This window comes from Sycon ciliatum, chromosome 4, assembly GCF_964019385.1.
Source record: "Sycon ciliatum chromosome 4, ocSycCili1.1, whole genome shotgun sequence".
In the NCBI taxonomy this organism is placed as follows: domain Eukaryota; kingdom Metazoa; phylum Porifera; class Calcarea; order Leucosolenida; family Sycettidae; genus Sycon; species Sycon ciliatum.
The window spans coordinates 18,339,542-18,352,590 of NC_088646.1; the positions used below are offsets into that span (position 1 = coordinate 18,339,542).

The following is a 13,049-nucleotide window of genomic DNA, read 5'->3' on the forward strand; positions in this document are numbered from 1 at the left end:
TCCCGCTTTTATGATTGCACAACCGTTGCACCACCACTACTCATGCAGTGACAATGCTGCACTAGGCACCGTTCAACTGCGCAACCCCTAAGCAGTCAAATATAAGCAGTCAATATAGCCCTAAGGAGTGAAATATGCAGGAATATTTGACTGCTTAGATAGCGAAAATCAATGGGAGTCAACATACTAAGGCCAAAAAGGGAGTGATAATCCATCTTCTAGTAGCTTACAATGACGTCATTAGCGGCAACGGTAACTATGGTACCAGCTCAGGTCCAGCTGCTTGTGCCGAACGCCTGCGCCTGCACTGCCACAGCCTCACACGAGTCACAGGCCCACACTGCCACAGCCAGTCAAACAGACCCGCATACGCAAGAATCAAGATCACTTCGACTGGTCTGGGCTGTACCGGCCAAAAGCTGTCTGTAGACTGTAGATCTACTGACTACACTGACTCTGTAGACTGTACTTCACTGCTGCCACTACTGACTGTAGTGTAGTGTAGCCTGCAGGCGGGAAGAGTCAGAATGACCATGAATCCATGATGACCGAGAGTAGAATGTTACTTCACAAGTACTAAGTTAGTTCGACATCCAAACATTTCGTCAATGAGAAAAGGCACAGGCCGGAAATGCTAAATTTGCACAACATTCTCTCGGCGGTATCTTTCCATCTAGTGAGCTCTATCACAATATCAGTCCAAGGGTGTTGCCGCATGTGCACGGTTCACTAGCTTGGCAAGTATTAGTTGCTTGAACTAATTTCCTCGGAGTTGAGGGCAGTAGGTGCTCTTTTCATCGCAGTAATTGGCGCTGCCAGGGTACTTGTAGAAGAGCTCACCGCTTATGATCACCGTTGGAACTAACTGCTACTTGTTGCCTCTCCGCCATTCGGAATAACAGCGCTATCGATATAAAAATAATTAATTGTCGGTGTCGGATTCCAGCACTGAATTGAAGGGGTGAGCCAACTTCCAGTGATCCAGTGGCTAGTGTGTGTACAAGCAGCAGTTAGTGCTTGCACCACTTCAAGTCTTCACTGATCGGCCCGGGAGCGCTGAGACGGGACTGCAGCGGCCATGCCGACGCATGGGCTGGGAGTCAACACCAGCAACCGATTAGCAGGGGTGGGTGCAGACCAGCGGTTGAATGCATTTCTGTAATAATCACTTCATTACATTGCTTCGACACTGTTGTTTGTACACGTAATTGTGCTTATGACCTTTCATACAAACTTCCAGTCACCTTCCCCATCATGCAGGTGGTTTATACTAGTATTGGGCATATAAACCCCAGCTCAATATAAACCCCATATAAACCCCATATAGACCCCACACATGTATAATTATGCCGTTGCCCCGTAGTTGACTGTCAGTTTGTATGAAGGTCAGCATAAGTATAATACATCCCACTAGTACGCTTGTACGTGAAATATAAACCATCATACAAACCTCGGCTGCGCGTCGGTTTGTATATCGGTTTATATTTTCACTGTTGAGATGTATACATATTATGTACCCATGGTGACTAGCACTGAGTAGGCCCTACTTAGCAATGTAGTACTAATAGTACTTAGTAGATGGAGGCCATCTGGTCCTGGACTCTAGCTGAGCGGCTAGGCTGTGTAGATCTATAATGCCGAATGGACTCAGTTGTGCATAGTGAACCTGCAGCACCGTATAGTCTATGACGGTATGCATAGAAGCACTGGAGTGCTCTGTGATTGTTACGGCAGTGTTTGGCTCACACATTGCGGCGCGTGCATGGTACCAATACGATCATGTACAGTTGTCGGAGTACCTGAGGTCCTCTCCCAGCTGGCCTCTGTGAACATGATTCACGCCAGTCAGCCTGGGTGAACCACTGAAATGGGTACTCCCGTTGTATGGGCACGAGTCACTACCAGTGAGGCCTGGGGAAGAGGGGGTGTGGTGGGGGGCAATGTCAGTGTTCAATCCTCTGAGCCGGCTCGATGTCGGTACAAAACCGACAGCACGCGTAAAGCCAATCACTGTATATTGAAGCATGGAGAGGTCCGGAAACTTGCGGAAAGTGGTCCGTTCCGCCCACTGTTTACTGGTGATACATGTATGTGAACAAAACTTAGGTCAGTTACTGAGGTCAGTTACTGAGGCATGCATGTACATGCTAAGCACTAGCAATAACTTCATGGCCGTGGTGGTGTCATCATTTCTCCTATTGCATGTCACATGCTTTCAAAACCAAGTAGCTGCTGTGAAGCCCGTGCAAGCAGGGCGTCACGCCGTCAGTCCATGTAGAAACTAAAAGGCAACTGCAGCCTGTTGGGTCACCGATGTGTTGAACAACTAACTTGCCCCTACGTTGCCTTTTGACATGCACAATGTATCAATATTGCTAATCCGAGCCTTACCACAGTGCTCGGGGATTGGATCGAAGCTGCTACTCGCCCTAGAGCAAGTATCTCTTCCATGGTGCTGTCACTCTATGCCCCCACTCGCCCCAAAGGAGCTGAAGGCCAAATCCAATCCTCCAATTTCTACTGGACTTTGTTACCCCCTGTTATGCAGCAGCCATCTACCAATGACTTGCGATCCAGCAATGTCATCCTCTTCGACACATCCAAGCGAGAGCTCTTCTCACCCACCAGTGGTTTCAAGACACTGACGAGAAAACTGCGGTCGTCATGGCGGATAGCAGTGTGAGTTTTCTTGAGCTTCGCCAGTACTGTTTTGATCAGTGCATGCGTTGTGTGCCGCGAATTGTGGAAGATCTCAACAAACATGCATGTAGGAAAACATCAGTGTGTGTGTGTGTGTGTGTGTGTGTGTGTGTGTATCTGATAGTGGCACGCTGTTGGGTGTTGACATGTCCGATAGTGATTACTAGTAGCTTGGAGACAAACATTTGGGGCCTCGCTGCATTCTCATGGAGCATGCACGGATGCCGGACCTCAGGTGATGACAGCCGATCTCTCTTTTACATACCTAGATATCTCGTTTTAACGCACCCGGGTGACCGTGTCCTAAGTGGTGCCGTACAAACATGTCCAGCTAGCATCCCTGTTCATGACGTTACGATATCTTCACGGCGTGTGTAATTTTCAAAGTCACCGTACAGTTAGAACATTGGCCAATGCTAAGGAGTGGATGTTGACCGTCCACAGTTGCTAGAATTATACATGTACTTAATAGGAGACGGAAGCCTGAACGTGGGGTTCTGATTCTATCTACTGTGAAATGACAGACAAAAGGATGAGCTGCAGCTGGAGAAGCTGAACGCGGCACGCATACTGGTGTTTGGCGGGCCACGCGAGAAGTTCACCAGCGCCGAGTTCGAAGCGCTGCGCCAGTACATCGGCGCTGGAGGAAGCGTGCTGATCATGCTGGGCGAAGGCGGGGAGCAGACGTCCGGTACCAACATCAACTTTCTCCTGGAGGAGTGCGGCATCAACATCAATTCCGGTTAGCAAATTGTTGTAGCTCTCCAGTAGCTGGGTAAACTCTCACACTCTATACCTTCTAGATCACCGGGCTTGCAACAGTTCGGCTGTTTAGTGCAGAGTATTGTATTTGTATTTATGGATTCTCCACAGGCCTTAGCCTAAATCAAGGGAGTCTAAGTAGTACATGTATGTTATCACACAGAATATTGCAGTTACACATCTCTCTACATTTTACATGTAGCTGTTGTGCCTCACAAGAGTCACAATCATGCGGCATCCGTATTTCTTCTGTTTGTGCTGGCAGATGAAGTCATTCGGACAGTCTACTATAAGTATCCGCACCCGAAGGAAGCATACATATCGAATGGTATTCTCAACCGGTAAGAACTCTGGACATTAGCTGGAGAACTAAGGTATTGCCAGAGTCTAGTCTTGTGTCTGCTGCGGCATTGTGATTCTCGATGCGTCGTGTCGTTACCGATCATGACGGACAACCTGATGTACTTCTTACAGGTGCATGACGTGTACTGCATCACGGCTTCTATATCCCCTGAGCTGATGTTACATGGACGTAGTGTCTAACCCACCCTGGCTTAGTGGTATGTCTCCACGGTTCACCAGTCATGTCTCGTATACGTGCACCCATACATGTAACAAGTTACTACACATCGAGCGTGAAATGGTACCCGGGAACAGTGTAATGATACTTCCCCAGCATTCGGAGTGTGAGCTGCACTTTGTTTCATTCCGGAAAATGACATGCAGCTGTACCAAGTCAACGCAGGATCTGCACGTTCAGAGCCGCAGGCCGCAGATGTTGATGACTTCACATACTTCTGTCAGAAGGAGCACAAACTTGAAAGGATGTCCAGGCCAAGTGGCACTTTTTGATTTTGGTTCTGGAAGTGTACAGCAGTGTCAAATTATGTTCACTAGCCATCGTGGTAACTGTACAAACTCGCACAGTCTGAATACTGAAGTGGATCTACTTTGTATCTCAATATCGTTTAACATTCTGACACAATTCCTCAGCTATGCCACCGCCACCAGCAGTGCCATAGTCTGGGACGCTGAAGAGTGGAATACACCTCATCTCCAGTGTTTGCCCGCGGGCCGTCATCCTGGAGCAGTTTGAGTTTGAAGGGGTTAGGGGATTATGAACTGGCTGCAGCGAACCCTCTATACCTGATCTCCATGCAAATATAATTGTTTTTGTTTTCATCACAATCTCCGGAATGTCCTCCTGTTTAGGGAGATAAACCGTCGTGCCGGTAAGAAGGTCAGTGCGGATCGGAGTGTGGAAGCAGAAACTGCTGGGTAAGTTAGTGTTAGGCCACAGTCATAAGCAACTTTACAGCCTAGACTTTCTTGGTCACCGTCACCCAATCATAAGCGGCAACTGGTCCATCCCATGTATATACATGTATGACCAGTGTATGTGTATGCCCAGTCACCCAGTGTGCACAGTGAACGGTATGACCAATTTGTGTGTATTTCTGTGTGTATGTACAGTTGTATTATATTGCATGCCAGTCTACCCTTCTCCCCACTCTAGCACTGCAGGGGTAATGCATGGCTAGTATAGGATTTATATTTTACTACCAGTAGTATCTTGTGCTGCTTTTGGCTTGAGGTTTGTTCTTGCTTTTTCCTTACTAAATAGACTTCTGCGATATAACTGTTTAATAGTAGAGAAAGTACGCGAGTCATTCAAGTGGCAAGTCAAGCCGACAGGAAATGCGCGAGCTCCCACGCAGGGAGCAAAACACACTGAAACTCTTTCAGTACTAATAGATAGCTCAGTTTTGATTATTTGGACCCCCCACACTGTTGTGTTGACTTGCAGGAATGTGCACTTTGTGTATCCGTACGGAGCCACGCTGACGCTACAGAAGCCGGCCGTGGCTGTCTTATCAACGGGCAGCGCCTGTTTCCCGCTGAACAGGCCAGTGTGTGCTTTCTACGCACTCAAGAAGGTACATGTATGCCAGTGGCACGACTGTATTGTTTGTCGTTGATTGTTAGATCCAGCTTGCAGCAGTGCCTGGTATGCTCACATACCGGTATTGTGTTTTTACCACTGATTCTTCCCTTGATAAGAGCGATGGGAAGAATGTATCCCAGGGCTGGGCTGGGGATGCACGCACCCTGCAATCGAGTGTTTGCGGCAAGGTCACTCATGTTGTGATCCCGTACAGGGCTTGTCACTCGTTAAATGATTCACGGGACACTCTATTCTCCCAGTGCTGCACGTGTTCAACCTCGATATCGAGAACGCAGGAATTACGCACAAAACGCAAGTGGCCAATCTCAAAACAGTAGTTGTGGAATTAATGATAGTGAGAAGTAGCAATTCCCGAATCACTCAGTCAAATACCTCTGCAACAAAACAGACGAAAAAAACACAAACAAATGACAGCCCGATGACTTAATAATACAGGTTGTCAAAACCTTCCCTCGGCCAATGCCAAAGGACGCAAGGCGTTGATGGGCTGATGATATGCCGATCTTGCTCCTCTGATGCACACACATAACTGCCGCTCTCAACAGGGCAAAGGATAGGTGCTAATAGGCACTAATGGCTTTTCGTCACCAATATTCGACTCCAATCCATGTCCAGTCACAGACCGTTTTTTTGGCGAAACATTGGCTGACCTGCCGGACCTGTTCCTATGCCTCTGTGCTCTACTGCTGTGTGCATACAGGCTCAGGGAAAAGAAGGCCGCATGGCAGTGATCGGTTCCAGTCATATCTTCCACGACAGCTTCATCGACAAGGATGAGAACAGCAAGGTTCTGGTGAGCGCTGCTGTTGATACCATGCTGTTGCCCTGATATGGCGTATTTGTACTGTGCAGGACACTGATCTATTGCAGGACCGGCGGAAGCTGTTTGTGATTGGTCCGGCCATATCCTAGTCTTTCATACAGTTTGTGTATGATATGGAGGGTATACACAGACCGCCTCACAGTAAATACACGTTGGTAGCCTAAAAGTTGGTCCGGTCATGGCCTGACCAACCGGACCGGTTCCGCCGGGCCTGTATTGTCACTAGAGCCTGCAGTTGTAGAGGGGAAGTATGCTTTTGTTGTAGAGTATTACCGAGAGAGAGAGAGAGAGAGAGAGAGAGAGAGAGAGATAGAGGAAGAGAGAGAGAGAAAGAGAGAGAGAGAGAGAAAGAGAGAGAGAGAGAGAGAGAGAGAGAGAGAAAGGAGACTGAAACCTGCCCGGAGTTCTGCAAGGAGTAAGGCTCTTGTGCTGGCGCCTCGCCACAATTTGTAATGTCATTTTCGTAAAAAGAACCTAAGCTTCTCCTTTCATTCTCACGTCAGCCAACGAGGAGTACCACTACTTGTGGTGTATTGTAGAATTGTGTATGGGGTGGACGTTTCACATACACGTAATACTGATAATTATACATGTAGTTACGATTTGCACTGGATGGAATTCGTTCTCTCCATAGTGACATCCACTGTAAATCAGGTGTTTTATTGGGTTCGCATGGGGTGGACTGATTCATTCTCCTTAGGGAAGTCGTTCGGATAAGTTCCAATGCTGGTGACTGTGTCCAATAGTACTTCAAAGTGCAACTATTTGCTCCCCGTGTGGCTTTTTAATGTGATCTTTGTGCTCTTAATTAACATTCAGGATGTCGTTCTAGACTGGCTGACTAACATGGATTTCAAACTGAATAGTATCGATGCTGAGGATCCAGAGGTATGGCAACCCCAGAGGCATACAGACATAATATATCTGCACACACATGCATGAACACACACACATACATACACACAGTTTTCTTGTGCAGTACTTGCACTTGTTCACTGCCAAAACTGGTCACTTGGGTCAATTATACCATACAAGTGTACCTGAAGTACTACATCAGGGCCTGCTCTAGACATTCAACACAGCCCGGTCAGAGGGTACCTGGCGTATGCTGGCCAGCCGGGTCAAGCCGGGTCAGATCATCCGGCAGAAAAACAACCAAAAAGCCTGCTCAAAACTTGCAACTGTGTCAAAAGCTATAGCCTTTTCACGTCGGGGTCACCAATTTAGGCACCCAAGATGGCAGAGGTCGTATCTGTTCACGGGGGAGACAGATGAATCCCGGGACATACCACCCTGGGGCCTAATAAATACAACTCCGAGGGAGAGGGCAACTTTGTCTAATTGTTGTTGTTTTATTTAGAACAAAGAGGAAGAAATGTTGCATGCGCATGCGTATATATCTGGTGAGGGAGCTGACGTCATGCAGCGAGGTCGCTACAGCCTATTATATACTGCTATAGCCAAAGTTACGCTTTTGACTGCCTGCCCCATCGACTTTCAATGTCCTGACTTCCTGCTCGCCGCTGGCCAGATCGCGCTCGAACCAGTTGACCCTAGCCGAGTTTCTGTCGCTTGTAGACTGTAGTGTGTACGGTTGCGCTAGATTTGCAACAGATGGGGTCCGCGAGTCGTAAAATACCGGTACCCAGGAATCCATTGTCAGTTTGAGACATTTTTCAGCCGGGTCAGGCTGGAGCCGGTGTTATCTGTTCAGCCAGGTCGTGCAAGTCCCCAGCCGGGCGCGTGACCCGGCTGACCCGGCTCTCCAGCAGGCCCTGCTACATGCAGTACAGTAAAAGCAGCTATCAGAAACAAGAACCTAGGCTTTCCTTCATTGGCTATACTACATCAAATACAGTAAAACCTGGTGTAAGCGACCTCTGGGTTTAGCGACCACCTGCTCTTAACGACCGCTTTTCCATGCACCGACAGTTCTACACAGACACTGTGGGACCTGGTTCTAAAGACCACCTGGCTTTAACGACCGCTTTTGCTTGCACCGTGGGGTGGGGTGGGGTGGGGTGAGGTGGTCGCTTAAACCAGGTTTTACTGTATACCAATTTGTTCAGTGTATGATTGACTGGCCACTTTGCTCCCATTGTATATTTTCAGATCTCTGACTATCGACAACTGCCTGACACAGACAAGTTGTCCGAGCGACCTCGAGTCTGCCTGCAAGAGTCTGAGGAGGTAAGAGTTGGATACGGCAGTAGCGAGATTCAACACGACGTTATCATGTATATCGACTATGCATCATGCTCATGTGCAGCTGGGACGTGCGTTCACCAGTACACCGCATGCAGATGTTGTTGGATTGAGAGGTAGCATACACAGACTGGCATCCTTAGAATGCACGCCTGCTGGTTCTTTTTGAAATTTCTCCGCTCCATGGTGACCGAAGGGGGCTCCGGTAATCTGCCGTCCTCTCATTAGGCCACCGTTGTGTGTGCGTGTGTGTGTGTGTGTGTGTGTGTGTGTGTGTGTGTGTGTGCGCGTGCGTGTGTGTGTGTGTGTGCGCGTGCGTGTGTGTATGTCACATAATGTGTGCATGTGTGTGTGTGTGCGTGCACGCGCGTGTGTGCATGTGTCTGTATGCGTGTGTGCATGTGTGTATGTGCTGTATAGGTACCAAAAGACTTCACACAGCTGTTCCAGACTGAGCTGAACTCACTGCATGTCAGCAACGTGGCCACCGTACTCAAGTAAGCCAATACGAGTACATGTACATGTAGAGCAGCATGCACAGCAGCACTAGTGCACTGTTCATGCTACCATAAACAAAATGCACGCTTTGCATGAGACTCGAGTTTTCCGCACCCGTAGGAGCGCCACCATCCTCTATGGATCAAGGCGCGAATGCTGCTCCTAAAGGGGTGGGAGGTGAGCAGATCAGACCCACCACAAAGTAGTTAATGACCGAAAATCCCATGCTACATAGCTCTGGGGAAATCTTGCTTATGGGCCTGACACGATGGCTGTAACTGACTTGGATCTGTTACATGCCATGAATGCATGTGGTTGTTCAGGCAATGTCAATATTGTATATTTGTAGAGAAATATACGGCTCTGCCCATCTTGTCTCTCAGTTATCAATATTGCACATGAAAGCGTGCCCTCTGCAGCTGCAACTTGTATCTAATTGTCTCGTGCCAGTGCGTGATATCAATCTGTATGGCTCTGTTGTGTGGGTTTTGCATGCTGATAATGGCAACGCTCTTAGGGCAAAGGAAGATCTACGTGTGAAGCACGAGCCCCTCACTCTCATACAGCCGACGTTCGAGACACCGCTTCCTCCTGTGCAACTGGCTGTAAGTCATGCCTCTCCATGTCCTGCATATCCAGCACGCGTATACATGTACTCAACTCATGCATATCCGACTCACAGCAAATCACGGTTCAGGCTGTAATCACACAGTGTGCATGTTTGATATGGCTGTTGACCAATGCCGGCCTTTCCCATCAAGATCTGGTATGCGATTGCTACAGTAAGTTATGATCACGTGCAGTCCCGTGTACTGTAAATATACAAAACATTTCGGCAGCTATTTAATTTCGGCTATACATGTATTCGGCACCGACCCAAAACGCCAAAATTAAAACTCTGACGTAATTTTTCACATCAGCTTTGGTGATGTATTACCCAGTGCCGAAAATACATCGCTGCTGAAATGTGGAAAATCGTGAAATGCCGAAATTTTGTACATCTACAGTACATGTCCTGCAAGTGACCACTGTTCTCCTCTCTGCTACGGTTCTCTTGTCGAAGGTTTTCCCACCGACCTTCCGTGAGCTGCCGCCACCAAGTCTCGAACTGTTTGACCTTGACGAGGCCTTCTCCACGGAGAAGGTGCGAATGGCTCAACTAACAAATGATTGTAAGTACAATGTACTTGTGAATGCTTACATCTAGGAGAGGCTGCAGGCATGTGAACCCTACCGAGAGGTTATGCGATTACATCATCATCAGTTGAGATGCTTTGGTAAAGTCATGGCACAGTGATGCACTAGCGACTCATGCTGCATACACATTGCCCACAAGTGGTTCCGCTGTACATGTATACTTAGCGCTCATAAGTGGTATTGCATCATCAGTTGACATGTGTTGGCAAAGTTGCAGCTCAGCGCTGCACTAGCGACTCATGCTGCATACACATTGCCCACAGGCGGTTCCGCTCTGTACTTATCGCTCATAAGTGGTTCCGCTGACTCACCCCCATGACATCATTTGCACAACCTCTATACATGGACCTAAATGTTAGCTGTGCCTCATCAAGTAAGTATGTCATAATACAACTAGACAATCATCTGTCTTGGGAGTCTCCTACCAGCACGTTGGGCATGTGATATGTTTGCATAGTCTTCTGATCACTGAATCCCAAGCCCGGATCACAACCGTGATGGGGCCTTCCACTATTTAAAGCGGCCTTTCTCCGCTCCGCAACACTCTTCTGTCTGCTCCAGGTACTGACGAGGAGTTGGAGTATTTCATTACCAGCTGCGGCGAGGTACTGGGTGTTAACGCTAAGCTGGCAAAAGACAACCGTGACGCGCGACATGTGCTGGAGTATATCCTGGCACAGACGGTGGAATTCAAGAAGAGAAATCAGGACGTAAGCTATGGAGCAGTCCTTGTCAATATTATTAAATTTTTTTAAAGAAAATAATGCTGAGTGCAAGCATCAACTCTCTGTAACTATCCTTTCTGGATGTCTGAAATGGGTACCATTGTAGAAACTTACAAAGCTTCATAGACCGAAGTGCTTTTCGTCGCTTACCAAGCACTTCTCTACACGTTGGTTCATGTACCATTCATGTATGGTTCATGTACAGTTCATGTACATAGGCTAAGAATCACAACAAAGAGTGAGGCAAGCTTTGATTTTTCTGATGCACATTCCCATGTTTGGAGTGAATGGTATGTGAACAATACTTGTAGATCGGTGTTTGGTAAGCGACAAAATGATTTCATTCTTGGTCGAAGGGTCTTCTCTTGCACCTGTCTTCATCTTGACATCGAGAACTTGACCTCGAAAAGGATGCTGGAGTGTGCCTTTAAGCATGTGTGTGTGGGGTGGGGGGGGGGGGTAAGAGGGGGTAATTCTGCTGCGAGCATTGTACTCGCAGATTCAAATCTGCAGAGTGGAAGAGAGGGAGAGAGAGAGAGACTATGTGTGTGTGTGTGTGTGTGTGTGTGTGTGTGTGTGTGTGTGTGTGTGTGTGTGTGTGTGAGAGAGAGAGAAAGAGAGAGAGAGAGAGAGAGAGAGAGAGAGAGAGAGAGAGAGAGAGAGAGAGAGAGAGAGAGAGAGAGAGAGAGAGAGAGAGAGAAAGGGAGAGAATGAGAGAGAGAGAAGCAAGCTGGAAATTTCGGCCAGGCCTCACACTGGATTTGGTTCTGATGTTGTCATTTCTTACAGGCGGCCGATACTCTTGGCGCAGGCAGCATGTAGCGTGAAGAATCTGACTATCGGTGATTGCCACACAGCGTCGGTAGGAAAGCACCTAGCTCTGTGGTGATCCGGTATGGTAATGTGACAATTGGTTCAACTCGGAATCTGCAGTCGTCTGGCAACATGATTTGTAGATATGTGTGTGGACAGATAGCTACAGTATGGTATATGTCTTAGTAAGGGGAACACATCAGCAGATACCTACAGAGTACGAGTCCCTGCAGCAAGGACAAGGGCAAAAGCACAGCCTCTCACAGCAGAGGCTGTGAACAATGACAGTGTTCCAAATCTTGATCTCCGCTTTCTCAATATCTCCCGTTTTGTGTGTTTCTGTGTTATCTGCTCTTCTGCACTGACTTTTAATACCCACAATTTTATTCTTGAAACTTGTACAGCTGTACATAGAAGTATTCCCCCCGGTTCTGGTCATGATGGCACGCGCTTTGCCGACATGTGTGTTAATGCTGCTCTGCCATGCCATGATGTCATACGTCCAGTTTCATTATATGATGGAACAAACTGTTCTGTGTCACAGTCACAGTCTGGACAGTCTCAAGCCAACGTGAATGTCCTTTCTTAAATTAACATGGCACCAGGATATCTAGTCACATCTATGACCTGTAACGGTAGAACTTTTTTTAATGTGCACATGTGTGAGTGCTTTTGTTTGTTTCCGGAGTCTGCAGGTTGAAGTTTTCCAGTCGGGGTTGATTTTATGTATTGCTTTCACAGCATGTGTGTGTTCTTGATGGCATGTCGCATGTACGCGTATCGAATGTCCTGGGTATGCAGCGTGATGCTGTAAGCGGCATGGCAAAGATGTGGAGAGTTGGCGACTCTGAGTTCTACAAGAAGCCGGGTACAAGAGGTACCGCCAGCCTCATCCCAAGCCAAGTACCATGAGTACAGTACCAGTACAGTCATGTACATGCAGCCTTATACCCTTTTTCCTTTTTTTTATTACTGCAATTCATTGTAGAGCGCACAAACGTGGCAAAACGGAGCTGCAGGAGCTGCAGGAGTGTTCGGGTTGTGTATAACAGTTATACCGTATGAGCTATGTACGCCAAGGAACTGCGTCGTTCTCATGTATTCTTCCAAATAGTTTTACTTGGCACCCGGTTTGCGGCCACCGGTATGATGTGGCATGGATGCATCCACAGCTTGACAGATCTAACTTGATCTATGCATTCGTTGATAGTTGATACCATTCTTCATTTGGGCTTGTTTCGTTCCATGACAAATCAGTCATTAATTTGCAGAGGAGAGGCAGTTGTTGAATGATGATGTGACTGTCATTTTGTGCCGCAAGGTGAGTACACTCAACTAATTACTTACGCACACATGTGAC

At 47.6% G+C, this 13,049-nt stretch overlaps 1 protein-coding gene across 2 annotated transcripts; it reads left to right on the forward strand.

The window, feature by feature from the left end:
* Positions 1-516: 516 nt before the first annotated feature.
* LOC135814809 (intraflagellar transport protein 52 homolog) lies at positions 517-12,447 on the forward strand. Of its 2 annotated transcripts, none has more exons than XM_065327985.1 (14): positions 517-1,126; positions 2,552-2,679; positions 3,225-3,442; positions 3,728-3,803; positions 4,675-4,740; positions 5,270-5,399; positions 6,129-6,221; positions 7,071-7,139; positions 8,364-8,441; positions 8,877-8,953; positions 9,472-9,559; positions 10,018-10,126; positions 10,713-10,861; positions 11,666-12,447. In XM_065327985.1, the coding sequence occupies exons 1-14, from the start codon at positions 1,079-1,081 to the stop codon at positions 11,696-11,698; spliced, it is 1,362 nt and encodes a 453-aa protein (XP_065184057.1). In that variant the 5' UTR covers positions 517-1,078; the 3' UTR covers positions 11,699-12,447. The 2 variants fall into 2 exon arrangements, with proteins under 2 accessions (XP_065184057.1, XP_065184056.1); XM_065327984.1 differs by having other exon boundaries at positions 519-1,126; positions 2,549-2,679.
* Positions 12,448-13,049: the final 602 nt, after the last annotated feature.

What these genes read in the sequence shown, in the direction of transcription:
- LOC135814809 (XM_065327984.1), top strand. Translation starts at nt 1,079, where the DNA reads ATGCCGACGCATGGGCTGGGAGTCAACACCAGCAACCGATTAGCAGGG. An exon ending in TCGTCATGGCGGATAGCAGT is followed by an intron (nt 2,680 to 3,224) that starts GTGAGTTTTCTT and finishes GTGAAATGACAG; the next exon opens with ACAAAAGGATGAGCTGCAGC. An exon ending in TTCCTCCTGTGCAACTGGCT is followed by an intron (nt 9,560 to 10,017) that starts GTAAGTCATGCC and finishes CTCTTGTCGAAG; the next exon opens with GTTTTCCCACCGACCTTCCG.